At 37.5% G+C, this 23,651-nt stretch overlaps 2 protein-coding genes across 3 annotated transcripts in view; both read left to right on the top strand.

Annotated features, from left to right (window-relative positions):
* The window catches only part of dgat2 (diacylglycerol O-acyltransferase 2), a 30,030-nt gene extending 21,700 nt beyond the window's left edge, over nucleotides 1–8,330 (top strand). The window contains exons 6-8 of the mRNA XM_030155092.1: nucleotides 1,426–1,600; nucleotides 5,419–5,621; nucleotides 6,949–8,330. Of these exons, the coding sequence (XP_030010952.1) occupies nucleotides 1,426–1,600; nucleotides 5,419–5,621; nucleotides 6,949–7,103 (533 nt within the window). The 3' untranslated portion in view covers nucleotides 7,104–8,330. The remainder of the gene's footprint in view (nucleotides 1–1,425; nucleotides 1,601–5,418; nucleotides 5,622–6,948) is intronic.
* Nucleotides 8,331–14,534: 6,204 nt separating this feature from the next.
* Nucleotides 14,535–23,651, top strand: part of uvrag (UV radiation resistance associated gene) — a 210,025-nt gene continuing 200,908 nt past the window's right edge. For both annotated transcript variants that reach the window (XM_030154428.1, XM_030154427.1), the window contains exons 1-4: nucleotides 14,535–14,849; nucleotides 17,959–18,076; nucleotides 19,126–19,160; nucleotides 20,978–21,139. In XM_030154428.1, the coding sequence (XP_030010288.1) occupies nucleotides 14,745–14,849; nucleotides 17,959–18,076; nucleotides 19,126–19,160; nucleotides 20,978–21,139 (420 nt within the window). In that variant the 5' untranslated portion in view covers nucleotides 14,535–14,744. The remainder of the gene's footprint in view (nucleotides 14,850–17,958; nucleotides 18,077–19,125; nucleotides 19,161–20,977; nucleotides 21,140–23,651) is intronic.

The following is a 23,651-nucleotide window of genomic DNA, read 5'->3' as shown; positions in this document are numbered from 1 at the left end:
CGATCCTAGGATCAGAGGTTTAGGGGGGCTGAACACCCAGAGCGCTGCCTGGCCAGGCAAGAGAAATGTCACTGTTTTGTACATTTTAATGCAATTTCAGACCATTATTCATACATTTGTGAAAGAAAAGCATAACATTTTTTAGGCATGAGAAACTCTGTGACTAAACCATCAAATCTGATAAAATCTTATAAACCACTACATATGTGGAAGAACACTTTATCATATACCATCAAAACATCATCAAACCAGCACTTTGGTCAGCTGTTTTCCAATTAATCTGATTAAAATACATAACATTTAGCACATTTAATCTCTGTGGCAGATCATTTCTAAAAAAAAAACTGTAGACCAGTGTATATGTTCAGTGTCTCTCTGCTCTCCTCTCTCTCTTTGTGCTTTAACCAAAAGGCAAATAACCAAACAATGTGTTTTATATCTAATAAGAGATATAAACTGGTACATTTATCCAACTTACAACATCACTGAAAGAGAATATGGCGACACGGTGGTGCAGTGGTTAGCACTTGTGCCTCACAGCAACAAGGTCCTGGGTTCGATTCCAACACCAGTCGACGGGGGGTGGGGCCTTTCTGGGTGGAGTTTGCATGTTCTCCCCCTGTCTGTGTGGGTTCTCTCCGGGTACTCTGGCTCCTCCCACCATCCAAACACATGCACTGATAGGTTAACTGGTTAATCTAAATTGCCCATAGGTGTGAATGTGAGAGTGATTGTTTGTCTCTATATGTTCAGTCTGTGATGAACTGGTGACTTGTCCAGGGTGAACCCCGCCTTCGCCGCTATGTAGCTGGGATAGGCTCCGCCCCCGTGACCCTAGTGAGGATAAAGCCAGTTCAGAAAATGAATGAATGAATGAAATAGAATATTTGGTTGCTGTGGAAATGAGGTTAAACAAGTTGATCTTATACTTTTACATGAATCTGGCTCTTTTTTTTTTTTTTTTTTTTTTTTAGAAAAAAAAGCAATCATATGTTCCTGTCTGCACTCACACAAACACACATGCATAGTAGCATATTAAAGTCAGTAGCACTTTGTCTTTAATCTGAACACATGCGTAGACACAACAGCAGCTTCTGTCAGTGTGGGGTGGATCAGAACATTTTCAGGACAAGTTGTGTTGGGGGGGGGGGGGGGGGGGGGGCTGTATTTTTATTATTAAAACATTACATTTCAACCATGTACTGTATATGGTTTTGACATGTTTCTAATATGTTAAGAATGGACATAAAGTAAACAAGCAAAAAGGAAAAATTCAGCATCCTTAATATATTTTAGGGGTGCTGGGAATCAATTTAGGGGGGCTTCAGCACCCCCAAAAATGGGCTGAAAACGCCCATGATGCAGTATAAATCCTGTGTTGTTTTTTCTTCAGTCCTAGCCGTGACCCTCTTCCTTCACCCTCAGGTATCTGCCCCGTCAACAAGAACTCCATCGACTACCTCCTATCCCGTAACGGGACCGGAAACGCCGTCATCATCGTCGTGGGCGGGGCTGCAGAATCCCTGGACTGTGCACCGGGCATGAATTCAGTCACGTTAAAGAACCGTAAAGGGTTCGTGAGGCTGGCCCTTCAGAAAGGGTGAGTTCAGGCCACAGCGTCCAAACGCAGCAACACGTGCACGTTTCAGACAAATGTCAGAGCTGCAGTAACTCAGAGGAAAGGTTAATCGATGATTACTCACAAAACGTTGAATTGTATTGAGAGGGAGATTTGCCAAATCCTGTCTAAAAGTGTTTGGTTGTTCTGAATGAAAACTGCAGTGTTTCCTCTGCTGTGATTCATTCACACCACGAACTGGACTAGAAACACAAACAGGTCTAGTTCCAAAACAAACCCCAGTCCTTCAGGAATGTCAGTTATAGTTCAAGCATGTCACGCTCATTTGAGTTCAGGTTCCACATACAGCCTAATATGAGCTTTTTTATATCATTATTATTTATTTTTTATTTAACCTCCTAAGACCCGCTGTCCACATTTGTGGACAAGAGTTTCACAACTTTATACAAAAAAAAGAAAAGAAAACTGTCCACCACAAAGGATTTTCTATAAAAATTTTAAAAACTGCTTCTGAAAAAACTGTTGCATCATGATGTTTCCAATATAGGCACTGATTTAATAAAAAACAAAAATAGCTGGTACTTTGCTGACATTTCCTGGGTCTTAGGAGGTTAACCTTTATTTAACCAGGTAAGGTGGTTGAGAACTGATTTTCATTTACAATAACGAGCTGGCCAAGAGGCAGCAGATCAACAGAATGAGTAGCAGCGCAGGTTTAATGTACAGCAAACAACAGAACACATTATATAAACAGACAAACAAACAGGATGGACAGCAATGGATCTGAAGTCAAATAAATAATCAGATAAGAATCTATAAATAATGTCAACTCCAAAGTCTTCTCTGTGTTTTAGCGTGAAAAAAGTAGAATTCCATTATGAAAATACTCACGTCTACAAACTGTACATGAACAAATATCAACAACCTGAGAATTCTTACGAAAAATAAGTGCCATTTTAACACAATTATACCTCAGTTTATCATTTATACATATGTTTTTACAATTTACAGATCACAGTGATTCTACAGATACACAAAACATTTAGTAACAGGCAGAATATTGGTAAAAATTAACTTCTCTTAAGACAGTTCATATTTGTTCAGGTTATTTAAATTTTTTGTTAAAGGATAGTTTATAAATGTAAACATTTTCAGGTAATTTTCCTTTTTCACACTAAAACATACCCACTTGAGATCGTACTAGACTGTATGTGGAACCTAAACTATAAGGATTTTAACCTCCTTGATTGTTAATATCTTCAGTGTAATTTTTGCATTTCACATATTCATCCCACGGGCCAAATCAGACCCTTTGGGGGCTGGTTTTGGCCCACGTGCCGCATGTTTGACACTAGGGCTGTGTATCAGCAAGAACCTGGAGATACGATACAAATCACAATACTAGGATCACGATACAATGTATCGCGATATATCATGATACTGTTAAAAAGCAATTTGTTTGTTTGTTTCTTTTTTTTTAATGATTATTTCCTTGAAGAATTGAATTACACCAGAAATCTGCACAAATACTAAACACATTTTTATTTAAATCAGAACAGGATCTAATGCTATATCACAAAATGTTCCTGTGTTCAAACTGAAATGATGTTTTACAGACATTACAGTTTCAGATCCTGTTCAAATGTTCATGTTCTATTAGTTCAGAACTAACATCAGAACAGTATTTTAGTTCAATCTCAACAAAGGAAATAACATTATTTAAAGAGTGTTACAGAATAATAATAAAAAAAAAAAAAAAAAAAAAAAAGAAAAACAAAAATGAAACTCTACAATATCTGCATTTGAATAAATACTTAAAAATATCGATACAGTACTTTTTAATATTGATACACTATTGTGAAATGAAATATTGCGATATATTGCAAAACTGATATTTTCTTACACTCCTGTTTGACACCCCTGACATAAACAAATGCAGGTTGGTGGGGTTCAGTTGAGTTTCTGCCAATCACTAATAAGATTACAGAGTGTTTTCAGCTCCGACGCTCATTGTAACGTATGGACCATGTAACAGTTTTCATAACAGACGTCTCCTGATCAGATTGAGTTAATGCTGCTTCAGCTGAATCAGTGCAGTTTTTGCATTTCAAAGTTCATCCCACAGTCTGTATTGGAGCCTTTGGCAGGCCGGTTTTGGCTCACAGGCCGTATGTTTGACACCCATGTTGTAGGTTATTAGTAGTGAACCTTCTCTAAAGGAGCTTAAGACGTGCAGGCATGCAGAGCTTCGTTCTTTCCAGCTGAAATGAGCCTTAACAGTGAATTGAGGTCACATTTACAGCTTAGGTTTGACCCGGTTACCTTACACCTCAGATAACTGAAGAGCACTGAGCGTTTAGAGAACACTCTACACTTATTAAGGCAGTAAAAGTAACAACTCCAGGTCCCACAGGCTGATCTGAGTGTATTATTTCAGAACAGGTCGGTGCTTGGTAATCTCCGGTATTTCGTCATTATTATTCCAGGTCTTTCATAATCGTGACATTTGTTGAGACGAGACTTTGTGACTCAGCTGGAAGTTCTGCAGAAACCAGACCTAATCCGTGACCATTAGCACGTTGCATCTATAAAGCAACAAAAAAACAAAAAAGCCCCACCCTTCTTAGTGTTTAATTCTTGCTCAGAGGCTAAATTTGGAGAAGTGAACATGACAGCGGCTGTAAAGCAGAGGATTTATGGATATGGAAATGAAACAGTAAAACTATCAATGTGTAAATAACTCTGCAAAGTTTGTATTAGTTTCATAGAATTGCATCATATTCTAAAAAAAAAGAAAAAAAATCATGTTTTTTTTTGGTTTAATGAGCTAAATTTTCATAATCTGAACAAATAAACCCTGTTTTCAGCTTTGTGACAATGCATTTTGCATCAATACCATGAAATAATTAAATAAAATGCGTTTATTTAGCATTGACATTAATCTGAAGCTACTTCTTTGCAGCTTTGGAAGATGCAATTAAAGTAAATGTACTACTAACATTATGTCAAAGTACTCCAGCTCAAGTAAAAGGTCTGCGTTCACAACTGTACTTAAGTCAAAATTTTGAAGTATTATCAGTAAAATGTACTAAACATGTGAAGTAAAATCAGCCATTGTCCATTAAAAATGTTTTACTGTTGATGTATGATGTTATATATGTATACTTGATGTACTGTTGGTTGTTTAATTTCATTCTATTGCATCATTTTCTTAAAAAAAACAAACTTTTTTTTTTGTGTTGAAATAGCCACTTTTTCATAATCTGAGCAAATTAACCCTGATTTCATCTTCATGACAATGAATTTTGCATCAATACTATGAAATAATTAAATAGTTTATGTAGTTTTAGAGAAAAGACCATTTTCTCACCACATAAACAATTATTTCATACTTCGGTTTCACACAAATTTACAGACGAGTGGGAATGGAAACTAGTCTGTAAATGAACTGAAGCACTCAGACAAAAGTAGTGGAGCAAAAACTAACACTGTATTTTCCTCCATAATGCAGTGGATGGAAGTACAAAGCAACATAAAATGGAAAAGCACAAGTAAAACACAAGTACATGATACTTTTAGTTAAATGTTGAGCTTGGGCAAAAGTAATGAGTTATATTTGTTTGTTTGTTTAGTGAAAAAAATGACCTTTTGCTGTTTTAATTCTTGCTCAGTGGCTAAATTTGAAGAACTGAAGATGATAGAGGCCATAACCCCGAGGATTTATGGATATGGAAATAAAACAATAACACTATCATGGTGTAAATAGTTGGTTTTCACAGAATGAAGACAGGCTGTGTATTTCCTGTGCTTCCTCTAACCCTCTTGTTTTGTCTCCTCAGGTCTGATCTGGTTCCGGTTTATTCCTTCGGGGAAAACGACGCCTACAAACAGGTGATCTTTGAAGAGGGAACCTACTGGAGAGCTCTGCAGAAGAAGCTCCAGAAGCTTCTGGGCTTCGCTCCGTGCCTTTTCCATGGATGTGGCCTTTTCTTCGGTAACAGCTGGGGAATCGTGCCTTATGGAAATCCAATCACTACGATAGGTGAGTCAGTCTGGTGCAGGGGTTCCAACCTGTTTCAGCTCGAGACCCCATTTTAACCTCACAAATTTGTGGCAACCCCAGACGTTCAAAAATGAGAAAAAATTTTTTGGTTACAGTTAATTTATTTTTGATCATGTAATAGTTTGCTATACTATGTTGCAAATAAACGTTAATTTCAGATGACATTTAGTCTATAGAATGTATATTATTGTGGACAGACGCAGTAAATCCAGGTGTAGATTATTGCACAAAGGGAGACTTTTATTTTCCTTGGTCAGGATATGTACAGTCAGTCCAGCTGTGATTTACAAGGAGGACAGTTAATACTGAACAAACGATAACTCAAACTATGAATTATGAAAGAGCTGCAGCATCTGAAACTGACCACAATGAACATTTAACAGAGAAACAGAACCACAGTGCTGCAGTTTCAGATGCACAGTTTGTCTTTTATGTATTGGGATTGTCTGTCAACTCACCACGTTTTATTAGTAACTTTTTATTTTTATCAATTACAAGAAATTTCAGGCAACCCTATTTGAATTCTAGGCAACCCCAAGGTTGAAAAACACTGGTCTAGTGTGTGTGCTGCAAGGTTATTATTGTTAACGAAGACTAACGAAATTACGAAAACTAGAATTGAAAAAACATTTTCGTTAACTGAAATAAATAAAAACTATAATTAAAAGAAAAATAACGGTAACTAACTGAAACTGTATTGTGTGTTTACAAAACTAACTAAAACATATAGAAATCATGGATAAAATTCCCTTCGTTTTCGTCTTTGTCAACGTCGGATTGATACAAAAGCGATTTATTTCGTTCTAGCAATTTTAGCTAGCAGCACCATATGGTACTTCAGGGTCCGTCACTTGTGTTCACTTGTGGTTTCCAGTCGTCTTCTGGTCCCCACTCTACCTGGAAACATGGAGACTAAAGTTGGGAGAAAGCAGCAGAGTCCTGTGTGGGATTTATTTGAATACGACGACAGAGAAGAAGAGAAAAGATATAAAAAAAACCTAAAATTGATACTAAAACTAAGCATTTAGAAAAAAAAATGAAAACTAATAAAAACTAGCAAACCTGCTCTAAAAATGAATTAAAACTAACTGAATTAGAGAACAAAAAGTCAAAACTAAATAAAACTAAACTATAATGAAAAATCCAAAACTATTCGAACCTTGGTGTGCAGGAGAATAAACAACCCAAACTCAGTGCAGCCCATGAGGACACTGACAAACTGAACCACATGTGTATTCTTACAGTAAACGTCCTTAACGGTTGTGCATTTGTGTGGTTGAACTGTGTCTTAATCGTCTGTTTCTAGTTGGAGAACCGATCACGGTGCCAAAGATCGAGGATCCCACTGAGGAGACGGTAGATTTATACCACGCCATGTACGTCAGGTCCCTCCAGTGCCTTTTCGACAAGTACAAGACCCGCTTCGGCCTGAAAGAAAGCGACGTCCTGTTCATCCGGTGAAAGAACGAGGAGCTCGGCGGAGGCTCTGAACCTGGAGAACCACGGCAGCGTCTTCCCTCCCCTTCCAGGTCCAGGCTTCGTACCCGGCTTGGATTAGCTACAGACTGCAAACTCTACTCGTGTTTGCTGAGGAAACCTTTGCTCTTACACACACAACATTGTCGAGAAACTGCAAGTTCTGAGAGATAACGAACAGGATAAATATTTGTCGGACCAACAGACTGCTTACACTGGAGCTCCAGTCCAAAACTGTGCCTTCGCTGGTTCTTTATTCCGATGCTTTTTCAGTTGAAGTATGTGGTTTGGACTGTGGTGTCGCTCGTGTCCACTAGATGGGGCTGGAAGGTGTCATGCTAGTGCCAATGTTTCCTTTCGCTCATGCATTTCTGTAATTCCCCCTAAGCTCTTTAAGATATTATATGCTAAACGCACAAACAATGCAAATGGAAGATACCACTTTATTACTGGGATACGAAGCCCAAAGGTTAATTGAACCAAAGACCTGTTTTTTTTGTTTGTTTTTTTTACCCTCAATGTGCAAATATTTCTACTGTGTGAGAGCTACAAGTGGAGGAATATTCTGGGGTGAATGCACCGTGCATGTCTGCCTGTGATTGTATTAATGCCATAAAGTATTAATTGTATTCTGTACAGAGGAAAAGGCCCAAGTGCTTGTTTCTTTGATCTGATGCACTTTTTGTACTGCTGATTAACTGCTGAGGTATTTGTTCTAAAAAAAACGCCTTTTGATACGAGATTTGTCTCCTCGGTTCGACGTCCCTTCCTCGGATGGGTTCGGCTTGTCTCTGCAGTGAAACTACATGAGTGTCTTGTATCTTCCAAGTGTTTTGTAAATTTTGAGCTGCAGTCGAGAAAGAAGAAGCTTTGTTGGTGAAAATCCAAATCTCTGATGTACAGATGATGTGAGTGTGAAAAGGATGGGATTTCAGTGGGTAAATGCCTTGATAACAGGATCATGTTATGTCTGAGGGTATCACTCGTACTAAATGTAACGTATAGAATGTGTTCGCGATCTATCCACGGAATCATTGAAATGACATGAGCTGAAGTGGGAGGAAAATGATGGGGGTCGACACATGTCGCTGCTGTGACTTGTTGTTGAGAACGTTTTAATCCCTGTGCAATGAATTTGGAAAAAATAAACACAGTGAGACCTGTCGATCTGTTCCAATATTTAAATTAAACTTTTGTATATTTTCAGAAGAACCTGTTTGTCCTGTGTCTTATCATTCACTCATCTGTCATAATTTAGAATATGTAACAGGGTTCGTACGGGGGCTTGAAATCCTTGAAAATGCTTGAATTTCAATGTTGTGTTTTCAAGGTTTGAAAAGAGCTTGAATTTTAGTTTTAAGTGCTTGAAAGTCCTTGTAATTCTGTCTCTGAGATGTGATTGATTGATTAATTGATTTTCAATATTAACTCTGCCAGGTTAGATGAAAAACCAAAACTACTTACAGAGAGGTGATACATTTAGAAAAATACAACTTTTTGTCAGAAAAGAAAATTAGTAGTGTAGTAGTGTGCCTGAAGAATGCTGAGTGGGTTCCATTTTTTTGTTTTTTTTTTGGATAAACTTTGTGTTCTTTAATTTCTAAACTTTTTGCTATTACACTGGCCAACAACAAATGTATTGTTTCAGTTTTTTGAGCTGATTTAGGATCATTTTGGTGCTGAATCCAAAAATCACATTCATTTTGCTCAATCAGGTCAACTTTCTGAACTATGCTACATATTGGCTTTTGAACATTTTTGCTTACATTTATGGGCATTTTCACATCATATGATACAAAATTCTTTCATATTTCTTGCAATAAACGAGTTCTGAAGATTTTACTTTTGACAATTTATGATTAATGTTTTTTTAATATTACAGGTGAATGAAATGGCTTCGACTAGAAGATCTTGCAAAAATAAGCCTGACGTATTCTGCTACAGTTTGTAACACTTAATAAATACATTCATTCATTCATTCATTTTCTGAACCCGCTTTATCCTCACTAGGGTCACGGGGATCGCTTGGAGCCTATCCCAGCTACATAGGGGCGAAGGCAGGGTAAACCCTGGACAAGTCGCCAGTTCATCGCAGGGCACTTAATAAATACATCCTGTTAGAAAATGATTTTTTTTTCTCTTAAAACCTATTTTGGGTGAGAACTATGTAAAAAATCAACTGATAAAGTCACAAAAATGTAATCAATTTTGTGAGAAGATCAAATTTTTCAAAATCAAATTAGCAAAAAAACCTGACCTGATTGAGAAAAACAGGTGTCATTTTTGGATTTAGCGGTGCAAAATGGTCCGAATTCAGTTGAAAAAACCTAGACAACTTGCAAAAAACATTTTTTTTGTAACCCAGTGTAATGAAACATAATTTTAGATGTTTAAAGCATAATACAACGTACATCATTGTGATAAAAAGTGGAAATAAAATAATCGTGAGTATATGTATTCTTGTAGATGTGCATTTTCAATTCAATTCAAAATTTATTGCTAAAATATTACAGTCATTAAAATCAACAATTGATCAACAACATACACTTTGTAACAGGACACCCCAGAAGTAGTGCTGAGCTTATAAACGAGGGCCCTTAAACATGTAATAAGAGACGCATTTTACATCATGATCTTTAAGACATCAAATGCTCTAAATAACTACACAAACATATTTTAAAATATTTACCTATCTACCTAACGATGATTAATTTCCCTTTCTTAAGTCCTATTTTAATTAGCAATATTCTCAAATATTTTAATAGTGAGACATGGGGCTTTAGCGACATAAGTAAAGAGATTCCATGATTTGTGTATCAGCCATGCGGGGTTTTGGGTCAGCTGTATTTTTGAAGTAGCTTTTTTCTCTACCTCAGCTGTGCTGGAAAAATTTGAAAATGACCTGTAAAAATGCTTGAAAAGTGCTTGAATTTGACCTTGAAAATCATGTATGAACCCTGCTATAAGTAACTATGCATCTTCACTGTTTCTATGATCACATCTACATCTTATTTATCCAAGAAAAACTCCTTTTAGACAAACAGACAAGAGCTTTTTTCTTCATAAACACCAAACATTCACACCTAAACACCCATGATTTCACAGCTGCAACAGTTTTCTTGGTGTTTTCTTTTTATGTAACACATATTTAAAAAAAAAAAAAAAAAAAAAAAAAGACGCTATATTTTTTTTCTACATCTTTGGAAACTTTTAGATCTGTAGTAGTATTTATAACAGTGACTGGACAAAGTTTGGCTCCAACACAAGCCGTAGAAAAGTAAGAAAACTTGAAAATGGAGGAAACTTTACCACCAGACATGAGCTGTACTTGCTGTTTTCCCACACAGACATAGGTCCTTTGGCGTCTACATTAAGATGCTGCACATGTTTGACCAGTTGGTGTTTTTCTTTACTGTGGACAAAACTGGGAAAAAGCTCCTCACCGATTGGACAGAACTAGATTCACTGGGGGCCCTGGTTTAGAGGTGGAAGACAGAAACACTATAGATGTTCAGTGTATGTCTGCCTTGACTCATTTTACTGTGTCTATTTCTTCTTATAAGCATGAATATTCTGCAAATAATGGACTTGTTTCAATTTTGTTTGAGCTAAAGGATGACTGAATGTCCATTTGGGGATAGATAACATTTATTTCATGATCATCAGTCATTTTAAGAAGCTGGTTTTGTGCACAACTGGACATAAAAATAACCTATATACATATATATACATATATATATATACATATATATATGGGCGACACGGTGGTGCAGTGGTTAGCACTCGTGCCTCACAGCAAGAAGGTCCTGGGTTCGATTCCAACACCAGTCGACGAGGGGTGGGACCTTTCTGTGTGGAGTTTGCATGTTCTCCCCGTGTCTGCGTGGGTTCTCTCCGGGTACTCCGGCTTCCTCCCACAGTCCAAACACACACTTAATCTAAATTGCCCATAGGTGTGAATGTGAGAGTGATTGTTTGTCTCTATATGTTCAGCCCTGCGATGAACTGGCGACTTGTCCAGGGTGTACCCCGCCTTCGCCCCTATGTAGCTGGGATAGGCTCCAAGCGACCCCCGTGACCCTAGTGAGGATAAAGCGGGTTCAGAAAATGAATACATATATATATATATATATATATATATATATATATATATATATATATATATATATATATATATGATGTGTTTTTTTTTTCTTCAAGTAGAAATCATTATGTGAGGTTATCTGAAGTCCATTGAACTTTTGGAACCAGTAGAACTACATTCAGTTGCTGATGCTGCTCCCTGGTGGTGATTTAATACTCTGCACTGATGTGTTGAATTGGGAATTCCAACTTCTCACACACAGTCACATGAAAACGAATGCAGGATGTTCAGTGTGATTATATTTAAGTGAAAGCAGGTTACAAGCAAACAAAGATAATGTACAGTTAGGGCTATTGTAAATACATGTTATATGATATAGTAATATATAGAATAAACTTTAATCTGAAGCTACATCCTTGCAGCTTTGGAAGATGTACTCCGATCCTTAATTAAAGTAAATGTACTACTAACATCATGTGAAAACACTACAGCTCAAGTAAAAGTTCTGCATTCACAACTGTACTTAAGTCAAAATATCTACGTATTATCGTTAAAATGTACTAAACTACTACTAAAATTAGTCATTGTGCATTAAAAGTGTTTTACTGCTACGTGATGTTATATATGTACACTTTATGTACTGTTGGTAGTTTAATTTAAATGTATTGGATCATATTCTTCAAAAAAAAAAAAAATCATGTTTTTTTTGTGTCTAAATAGCCACATTTTTATAATCTGAGCAAATGAACCCTGTTTTCATCTTTGTGACGATGCATTTTGCATTAACACCATGAAATAATTAAGGAGTTTATTTGGTTTGTGAGAAAAGACAATTTTCTCACCACATACAGAAGTATTTCATGCCTCGGTTTCACACAAGTCAGCACATTTGCAGAGAAGGGAAATAGAAAACTAGTCTGTAAATGAACTGAGGCACTCACACAAAATTAGTGGAGCAAAAACTAAGAATGCCTTTTCCCTCATAATGCAGTGGAGTGGAAGTATAAAGCGACATAAAATGGAAAAACACAAGTAAAACATAAGAATAGGATATTTTTTACTTAAATGCAAAAGTTGTGAGTTATATTTGCTTTTGTGTTTAAATAATTATTTGTCTAAAAATCAGAGGATAATGATAAATCAAAACCAACCAATCTGGACTAGTCTGATCAGTGAAATGTCTGAGAGATTTTTATTTTGTACTAATTTTTTTATTTTTATTTTTTATTGATAGTATACAAATATACAAACAACTCGGCATCTGTATTAACGAACATACAAAGGCATGGGTGCAAACAGGAGTACACATATTGATGTCAACAACCATCAAGGTTCAAGGTTCCTTTATTTGTACCCGTAGGTAGATTTGTTTTGCAGTCGAGGTGATTGCTTTGCTATTACAACAAGACACACATTGAACATGTAAGACAGGTACTTGATCGAGCTTACAGACAGAACAAAAAGACAGGACAACAAGTGCTCAGTGTTCCACCATTCATCAGTATAGCAGCATGGAGAAGGAAAAGAATAAAATAAATAAATAAGATCAAAAAAATAAAAACAAGATGCAATAGAACACAATAAAAACTCAGACAAGATAAAAACAGTCCAGGATAAAGACCAGGATAAGAACATAAAATTTAAAAATTTGAAGTTACAATAATGATAAATAGAGCAAAGACATGGAATAAATAACTAAATAAGTTAGTAAAGTGCAATGTCACTATTTCTTATTGAGCTCAATGACAGCGACAGGAACAAAGCTGTTTTTATAACGCTGTGTCCTGCACCTGGAGACTAAAAACCTCCGTCCAGAGGAAAGGAGCTGAAATTCACCTCATAAAGGATGGGAGTCATTATTAAGAATTGATTGATTTTCTTTTTTTCTTGTACTGTTTGTACTGCTGCTGTTGTAACAAACAATTTCCTGCAAAGGATCAATAAAGTATCTATCTATCTATCTATCTATCTATCTATCTATCTATCTATCTATCTATCTATCTATCTATCTATCTATCTATCTATCTATCTATCTATCTATCTATCTATCTATCTATCTATCTATCTATCTATCTATCTATCTATCTATCTATCTATCTATCTATCTATGAAGCCATCCTCTGTACCTGTTTAGTGTACAGGGAGGTGGGACAAGGCTGGGACTCACCAATCAGGCGACTGGACCATCTGACTATTTGATTCAATGAGTTTCTGAAGACTGCAATTTTTGAAAAAAAAAAAAATAATAAATAAATAAAATAAATAAATAAATAAATAAAATTAACTAACTAACTAACTAACTAACTAAAATTAACTAAATAAATAAATAAAATTAACTACATAAATAAATACATAGATAAATAAAAGTAATTAACAAACAAAATGAGGTGGGGGGGCTAGGGCTCGTTATACAAATTATATTCTTCAATAATTGTTAGAAGCTTCAGTGCAGGTTTACTCTTCATGAGACGGAGAGTTTTCATATAGAGCAGAAACTAAGTATGGAAACTGGAAAATGTGGGTTTCATCTTCAAATGTTTACATTTGTGTATGTAAAATTAACCCAGAATGATGATATTATTTAGTAAACAGCTGTCTTTGACATTGTCCAGTACATGTCCATTGAAATGTGTGAGAGCTAAAAGGTCCAGATGTGGAACTTTTTTTTTTTTTTTTTAATTTGAACAATTGCCATTGAACAGTAAATATACATAATAGTACACAACAACAAGGGTAGAAAGTTCCATAATTCACAAAATCTTTTACATTATATAGAGAAATACATGGAAGACATTGGGAAAGAATAAATAAATAAATAAATAAATAAATAAATAAATAAATAGATAAATAGATAAACATATGTAATAAAAAAAATTGCTCGAGGAATAAATAGAAATTATACAAAATGAATAAGATTATACATTTGACATATTTTTTTTTGTTTTATTTGCTTTAGAATTTATACTATTTCTCAAATTGTCTACATAATTGGAAAAAAGGGCTTTGAAAACAGTGATGTTTGGACATTGATGTGCAAATTTGGAGCAATGAATGTGAAATTTGGCAAAAATAATCAAAAGGTCGATAATATATCTTTTTTCTGGAGTTATTTTATCCGGATGTGGAACTGTCACCTGCATGTCACGCTGTGCGATGTAACTTCCTTGTATTTTGCAGGTTTGACAGATTTTCAACCAACGTCCTGGAAGACAGACAACTACTTTAACCAATAGAAATGTGTACTTAAAGACATAGGTCCTGCCTTTGTATGACTAGCAACCTTTTTAGCCAATAATCGTCCACGCTGTCGCACCTCCCACCCGGAGACGGATTTCCGAACCAAGTGTAGCAAAATAGCCGTACTTTGTTTACGTCCCGTCGGTTAGCTGACAGCCGCCGTAGCGCTTTAACTGCACTAACAAACCCGTGTGTTTGTCTGCGTTGGATGCCCTGAGTTCCGTAAACTTTCCACTGGGTATCCCGGGTGTCGGGCATGGACTGTTTCGTTGAATGAGGGGGACCCGCTGGATGCCGACAGGAGGATGAACTCCATCACCGGTCGGGTTCTCGCCATCCCCGCCGCCTCTGTCACCAACTCTGGAGCATCATCCTCTCGAGCCTTGCATGTGGAGCTCACATCTCAGCAGGTAAATGCAACGTGTCCGGGCTCAGGTTTACGCTGACTGCTTCCAGACCAACTCGGGGAAACTTGTGTCTGTTGGAAGCCACTTCAGCGTCAGTTTGAGCTGCTGCCTGGAGAAACACGGCAGGCCTGTCACACTAGCTAGTTAGCTGTTAGCCTAGCATCTGCTAGCTTGCAGTTAGCTAGCTTAAATAAAATAACAGACTTTGACACACGAACAACTAGTTAACTTAATATTTACCATCCACGACTACGTCTTTGGTGATCATATTTATGTATTTTGACAGTATTACTAGTGTTACAGTGCTGTTGAAACCGAAGCTAGCTACCATGCTGCTGCTAACACCAACGTTAAGTTCACAGTGCGCAGGTGACACGGTCTGCAAACCTGTAAACCTGTGTTTTATTCCAACACACAACAAGTTTGTTGACCTTCTCTGACAATTCTATTCCCTGCACGTATTTCATCTACTCTGTGAGCAGTTGCACAAGCTGACTCTTGAGCTACCTCATGTATCATCCATTCATTCATTGACTAGAACTGTGGAGGAGCTGACAGTTAAACAATACATTTAACCACTAAAGAGATGCTGCAGGTAAACACTGTGAGCTCACCTGGCATTTAGTGCTGCACCTGCATATTCTTGTAGGGAAAAATAGGTCCACTGGGATGAGAGTCGTAGTACTATTGTGCAACGTGAGGAGCCAACTTCTGACTAATTTTGCACAAAACTTAATCTTATCCCCTGAATCACACTTTCAGAAGTGCAACAGCAGGTCATTAGATCAGTTTTCCTGACTTATGTTAATCACATTAACTACAAACAAAGCATCTGAAGTAGGGAGTCCATGAGTTTTTACACAGTTGCTGAGTTGGGCTAAAATGAGGTGACTGTTACAAAATAATAGTTTCCTGAGGTTGAAACAGGTTGCAAACTGTTACACTGTTTTTTGCAAACACCTCTGGGAGTCACTGCTAAGCTATGATCTGTGATCAGCTTGACATGATCCATTTTTCAACTTAAACAAGTGTTTTGTGTCTTAATGTAATTTAAACTTAGGCATTTTCACAGCTTTGCATATTTCATGCATGAACTAGAGTAAGTTAAGCACACTTTTGCTAAATGTGTAACTGCTGTAGATAAACATTTCTGTAATAAAGTTAGTATCGATATCCATTGTAAACAGATTGTTTCAGTAAGTGCAGGTAATGTGTTTAATTTTTGTTCAGGATAAATGGAAGCCACATATTGCTTAAATACATATGTGTACCATCTGCAGAAAGAAATAAAATCTTTCCATACAAATAGTTTTGAGTCCTGTGCTGCCACATTAGCGATGTGCATGTGATGAGTGAAGTTACTTGTTGTCATTATTTATTTGTGTATTTTCATTTGCCATCTCACAGGATTAATCTGTTCCCACATGGATATTAGAACGGTAATACAGCTGTGACCCAGGCCGTTCTTCCTCTTGCATGAACATTTTATTGACAAAATAATGAGCAGTTGCACTAATTGAAAGTTGATGTGAACATGCATCAACTGAATGCTTAAAATCCAACTGTAACTGACTATTTAGATTTTTACTGATAAAATGTCCTTATTTAATCATTTATTTTTCTTAATAATACAACTTTGTTTAAGTAGTGTTGCTCAACTGTGCTTTTCAGTGGAATCAAGAGGAGATGAGTCAGTGTGGGAGGCTACAAAGAGAGTCTGTTTCAGTCCTCTGTGCTTTGGTTTATAAAGCACTTATTTATCACAGGCACACGTTTCTAATCTCCAGTGTGTAGGCTGAGATTACTGTGTCACAATCGATAAGAATAAAATGATCTAAAGTGCAGAAAAATTTTTTTTTTTTTGGAACAGCAGCTTCGGATGTTTTTTGGAGTATATTTTTTCCAGCTGGCTCGTGTGTGCACATGAATCAAAAATAAATTGGCCAAGGTATGGAGACTGAAAACTCAATTCTTTCTGTGAGTATTATAAACCAGCTGGTTGATATTCCTCATTCTAGGCCGTATCTGTACAGAAACAGTGCAGTATATTCATGCCTTACAGACGTTATGCAGAAAACTTGTGACCAGCTAATCATTTTGTTCCACTTATACATGTGCCACATACTGACCCACCATCAGACTTCTTTCATAGTTTTAATACATGTGGTTAGCTTTATATTGATCCGAACTTTGGTCTTTGAACTTTTCGTGTGTATTTAGGGTTCGACATTTGGCGGAGTGTAACATTGGAGAGCCCGACCTACCACAGAAGTTTCATATTGTACATTCTAAACCGCTTCCCTCTACCTGTGGTCCACATCAGCCCATTCACAAATGCACACTGACATGTCAAAGGGGGTTAAAAGTCCCTTTGGAACAATCAGTGGTTTTGTTTCTGAGGCCCTTAATCTTAGAGGGAATCTCATGACTTAGATTCAGTCCCGGTATGGCTGCAGGTTAAGGGACAAGTTGTGCCATGGAAACGCCTTCGCCTGAGGCATGATCAGAGCTGCCCATTGCCCCTATACATCACACCGAAGCACCGCTACTTTTATATCCACCGTCAAATATTTAGGAAACCCATTAAGGTGTCGCTGGGTGGATTTACAATTGTATAAATTAATCATACGCCATTAGACTCACTTATGTTCTGAGTGTTTGCTTGGAAAGTCACATGCTTATAAATAATAGCTGTATTGTGTTGTTGTCACATTGTGTTGTGTTATTGTGTGATAAATAATTGTAGAGCTAAATGTTAAACATTTCCCATGTGACTCGTGACTAACCATGCCTCACAAGTTAACTGGCTCCTTAATTCCAGCATGAAGATGTCATGCCGCTGTTATTTGAGCTGCTGTTAGTGCTGGTTTGTTGCTTCTGTGCATGAGTATTATATTATAGGACAGACAATGTGGTACGTGATTGATCACTCTACAGGGGATCTCCTTTTACAGTCTCTGGCATTCAGTGTCTGTCAAACAGCCTGAAGATATTAGTATGTGCAAAACCATCACATGAGCAGACTGAAACTGACTCCAGCAGCTCTCATGTCTGTTATCTGTCCCCACTCTTACACTCCATCTCTTTCCGTGTTTTTTTTGCCAATAAACAGAGACGATTGCGTCACCTCCGGAGCATCGCAGCCAGAAACATCGTCAACAAGAATGGTTCGCCGCTGCTGGACACGTACTTCACCCTCCACCTTTGTATAGGAGACCGCATATCTAGAGGTTAGAGTTAAAGAACAGCGTTTAACATCACTACACATGGCTGTTTGTCTGGTCTTGAACATAGTTTTGTTTCTAGACTGTGGACACAATATATACATAGTCAGAATATAAATTACAACATTTACTGTTACTCTAAACTTATTTATCCACTATTATTCCTTTTCACCAGCGGCTGTTTAGTTTCCTCTTCGGGCCTATGTTGGCTTTTCCTTTATTTTGTCACTGGTTTGTGCATGTGAACAGTTCAAACCATTTATTTATATTATACACAGTGGTGGAAAAACTTTTTGAACACCCCATGCATTTGTGATATATTGCATTTAGAAGTCAAATTTAACTCTGCCAAGTGTTGTTCCGTTCTCCAAACCAACATGCTCCCATCTGCACATGCTCAGTTCCATCGAGGTCAAAACTGAATGTTTCAGCATGATAATAACAATTGGAAATATTAAATTTTCAATTAATGCACAGCACATGTTTATATTCTGTCATATCTTGTCTGAACATTATCCACTTTATTCACCTTATCCATACATGGTATTTATTGTACATAGTAGTTCTTCTTGTTAATTATATGTAATATTATTTCCTTTTTTACTTTATTTTTATGGATTTGTTGGGTTGTACAAAAGTCTTGTGCAATCATGCTGGTCACATATGCCTTTAAATCAACCCCTGGGAACAAATACAGTTTATTGAATTGAATTAAATTGAACTGAATTGAAGATAATGCCCCTGGAAACACATTCAGGTTGAAACTGCCACAAATTTAGTTTTATTTTTTTCTTGTTAACACTAAACCAAAAATCATTTGCATCTGTTTGTGTTTGCCTGATGTAGCCACACCGTTTGAAACACAAAAAAGATTTTATCTGCAGATATTTCATGATAATATTTGAGGTGAGTGTAAAACTTTAAGGGTGTCTACAAACTTTTTTCCTCTTCTGTGTATAAGCATGTGTGTGTAGTCACATGGCATCTATATAAGGAAACCTGGGAGGAAGTTAAAGTGCCTGAACATCACACTAATTTCTTTCGTGTCTTTTTAGATTTTTACAAGAGTGAAGTCATTCGGGACTCACTGGTAAGTGTTCTTACTCGTAACCCTTAAACTCTCCATCTGTGTTTTGGGTCAGAGTTTCCACTTCTGGCCTTGTGCTGTTCAGAGTGTTAATACCTGATTCAACATATGAACTGTTGTAATAAAGACACACTTCCTGTATGCCAAAGCCTGTGCTGCTTCTCGCGGGCTACTTGCCAGTCACCTTTTCTGTCGTGTCACCGTAGCTTTCCTTAAACTTCTTGCGGAGAAGCATGCCTCTTTGAATAAAATGCCAGGCATGCTTCAACGTAAATCATCTCTGACATTTCCTTTTCCCATGTGCATCCCTCTCTCTTGGTCTGTGAGCTTCAAAGGGGTGTGGAAATGACCCAGCTGTACTACTACGTGATTTCTGGCCATTTCCACTATTAATTGCGTTGCAGATGCTGCTCTGTGCGAAGCCTGCTCTATAGAGGCAGCCAAGGATAGCAAGTCATTATTGTCGGGCCTGGTGCCGAGTCATGAGCTGACCTAAGCTGCTTTCCAGGCATCGTATTCAGAACCTCGACAGGCAGTCTGCATAATGCACTGCAGGAGTCATGACTCCTGTCATCTCTCAACCAGGCTTCCTCCTTTTCACTTTAACATCCTCGCTGACATTGGCGCTCCGTCCGTCTATGGAAACGTTTCCTGTTTCTCTTCCTGTTTTCATTCTAACTGCCATCCCGTCTGCTTCCTCCATCCACTCTCACTAGTTCTGTTTCCACCCTCCCTAACTGGGTGGATTTTTCTTCTGCTTTTGACATTCCCCTTGTGCCGGACCTTGAAACTGACATTTCCGTGAGGGAAATGGTACATAATTGAATAATGTAAATGGCTGCAGTACTTTGTAGAGGTTCAAGGACAGACAATTATATTATATTAGCAATCAGTCTGGTCATTCCAGTACTTGACAGTAGTTATGGGAGTCTACACAGCTCTGATATGTTTTCTTTGTTGTACTTTTGTCATTGTTTTACAGTATGTTATCAGAATACTTTAGTAATCCCAGGGGAAATTACTGTGTTGCAGTTCCTTTGTGCAAGTATAATTAAAGTTGCAGGAAACATACACTATATGGACGAAAGAATGTGGACACATTGAATTCAGGTGTTTCTTTTCTAACAGTGGTCTGGGATACAAAACAAAAATGACAAATGTCATAATATAGTTTTATATTGAGATAAATATCATTGCATTGGTTAGTTTGGTTTAAATTGTTATCTTTGCTTCCAAAATGCCTCAGAAATGGTTTTTCCTTAATTTCTCTCAACTTTGAGAGAAATTAAGCTTTTGTTTTTAATCCATGACAATGATTTTAAATGTTGTACCGACAAATTTCAAAAATATTTTTCATGTACTGACTGTAAATAATAATTTTCTACCTTAGCTAACCATGTACTTTCATCTCACTGAGGAAGAAAAATCTCCCATTAAACTTTAAGGAAATATTGATGTTTATATTTCAAATCATCATGAACAGGACATCTTACAGCTTTAGAGATGATGTGTCCTAATACTTTTGTCCATATAGTGTATGTATACCGAGTTTTATATGAAATGGAATATTTTCTGTCTTTTTATATGTATTTAAAGGTATGAACACAAGTAATATCTTAGAGGATCCTAATAAATAAAGGAAATTACAGGAAAATTACTTGATGATAGAGCAAAAAGCAAGCAAAACCCAGTGTGCTACATGTCTGACTTTTAATCAGTGCTAAACCAGCTCTAATACTCTTCAGTCCCATCAGGTGTTCGTGTACGACGTTAACCTTGTGGAGTCACTGCTAATCCTCATGTGTTTGTACGTGATCCAGAATCCAACGTGGCGAAGCCTGGACTTTGGCATGCTGCCGGACCTTTTGGACACCTCGGTATCTTGCTTCGTGGTGCGGATCTGGGGAGGACAGGACGAGCAGTATCAGCTCCTCATAGAATGGAAGGTCAACCTGGATGGCCTCAGATACACAGGACAGCAGGTAAACCACTGTTGTATTAATGTACAGGGGGTCCATAAAGTCTCTTTATAGTTAACAGATTTATTACAAAAGCAGCTGAATAGACAAATCTGTGGAAATTATTACAAGATCAAAAGTAGATGTTGAAGGCTTTTTGCATCATTTAATCCACCTCTATATGGGACCATTATGTCATGTTTCCACTACATGGAACCGGCTTGACTCAACTCGGCTTGACTCGACTTGGGTACCAGATACTAATTCCTGGAGACCGTTTCCATTACAGGATACTACCAACTTTACAGTACCTGGACGTCATAGCGATGCGGCGTGTTACTTCCATGTCGTCTGCTCAGAGAGTCGCAGATAAACTCGCTCGTTGCATGTTGTCTCGTCAAACTCATGCTGAATTTTTACGTCGGCCACCAAAGACTGAATCTCCTGACTGAATGGTGTAGTTTTACAGGCTGTTATCATGTGGATTAACCTACCGCTATATTTACTGTGAACTTCCGCATCTGTTTTTGTAAAATGGTGGGTTACAGAGACAACTGTCTGACCCATCAGTGGTCTGCAGTGTTTATACATCACGTTTTAGTATCTGTTCCCCAGTCTTGGAACCTCGGCAGAGGTGATACCAAAAAACTAGTACTGGGTACCAGATTCCAGGTCCTTTTTCGTAATGGAAACGCAAAAAGGCCGAGTCGAGTCAAGTCAAGCCGAGCTGGTACCATGTAGTGGAAAAGTAACATAAGTTACATGAAGCACATCCACATGTTACTGGGTTTGTTTCCACGTTGGCTGTATTATAGCCTCGTCAATGGCATCAGTGATCTTTGGCTTCAGGTCGTTGATGTCCACAGGGTGCTTGTGCAGGTCTTGAAAGTCTTAAAAAGTATGGAATTTTGAAACACTGTTTTTAAGACCTTGAAAAGTCTGGAATTTTTTGTGAAAGTCTTCATGAAGTATGGAAAATTCTTTCTCATAATCTCATACAAATACATGAGGAAACCACATAAAAACTTGACATGATTTCACTAACCGGTCGGTACTGGAATGATTCTAATGAAACTTGTTTGTGTGATATCCAGTGGTGCAGAAAGGGTCCCCTGGGGCCCCAAGCAAAAAAAAACAAAACAAAAAAACATATATATATATATATATATATATATACACACACACACACACACACACAGGTGGGGGAGGGGCAATTTGGACTCAGGGGGCCCCTTCAGACAATTTGAGACAGCTAGTCGTTACTGCAACTTCTCACTGCCACTGTGTACTGAACTTATTCTTTAGACTGTGTCCAGTCTGTTGGTCCTTTGGGGGCCCCTGCTGGTTTAGGGGCCCCAAGCAGCTGCCTGCCTTGCCTAATGGCAAGCTGCACCACTGGTGATATCCATGCACTTTTGTGATTTTCATATGTTTTGAAAACGTTTCTGCCAGTAAAACATAATTTACTGTGAGTTTTACATTAATTATTAAAATTAACTTTTATACTACACAAAACAGGTACAATCTCAACCAAAAAAGTAGGGACACATGTATAAAAGTACATAATGTCAAGGTCTGAAGGAAAAATAGCAGTTTAGAAAAAGTCTGGAATTTTTATGTGGATAAAGAGCACCCCCCCCCGCCCGTCCCGTATCTTTGTTCAATACATGATATCGTCAACATAACCCCATAGAAAGAAATCCAGGGGCATGATATCTGGTGAGCAAGGTGTCCAGGGAATTGGACCATCCCTTTCAATCTACCGGTCTGGAAATGTTTGATTTAGAACCCACCAACATGTAGTCCCCAGTGTAGTAGTGCACCATCTACCTGCAGGGTTTTAGGGGGGTTGTAAAAGTCTTGGATTTACAAATCTGCATTTAATACCTTAAAAAAGTCATTAAATGGTATTAAATTTGATATGGTAGGTCTTAGGTTATGTTGCCGTAAACTTGTTGGCTGTATTGTGTTTAAATGTGTCTGTTAAATGTCCAAGCTGCAAAGAAAGTAACATTATTCTACTCAGTTCCACACGTTCCAACCCGACAATTCATACTGAAATTAGGAACCAATTATGGTGAACTTTGCAGCCCCAGGTCAGAAATGATCACAGGACATTCAGCCCGACACACTTGCAGTCGTTAGTCACGCACACGATCCCGGAGAAAGCTGACTATGAGAACTTTAAGGGACGGCTCGCAAGTGAAAAGTAAGGATGAGGAAGTGCAAATTTAACAATGTCTGGTTGGAGAAAAGATCATTCTCGACCCAGCTGACATGAGTAGAGGGGAAATGATGGGAACTGAGGCATTGGAGTAAATAAGTACATTTTCCTAAATTCCAGGAGTCACAAAATTTTGCCAGCATGGCTGTGGAATGGGCTTTAAATTCTGTTCTAAGTAGTCTTAAAAAGGTCTTAAGTGGTAAAGTTAACTTGTAGAAACCTGTAGGAACCCTGTACCTGGAAAATGAAGGTTGGTTGAAGGTCATCCAGTTGTGGTGACACATATTCAGTCAAAAGGTCAAGGTCAACATT

Source organism: Sphaeramia orbicularis, chromosome 14, assembly GCF_902148855.1.
Source record: "Sphaeramia orbicularis chromosome 14, fSphaOr1.1, whole genome shotgun sequence".
Taxonomy (NCBI): Eukaryota; Metazoa; Chordata; class Actinopteri; order Kurtiformes; family Apogonidae; genus Sphaeramia; species Sphaeramia orbicularis.
The sequence above is the reverse complement of the archived record's forward strand: the minus strand, read 5'-3'. Positions and strand labels throughout refer to the sequence as shown.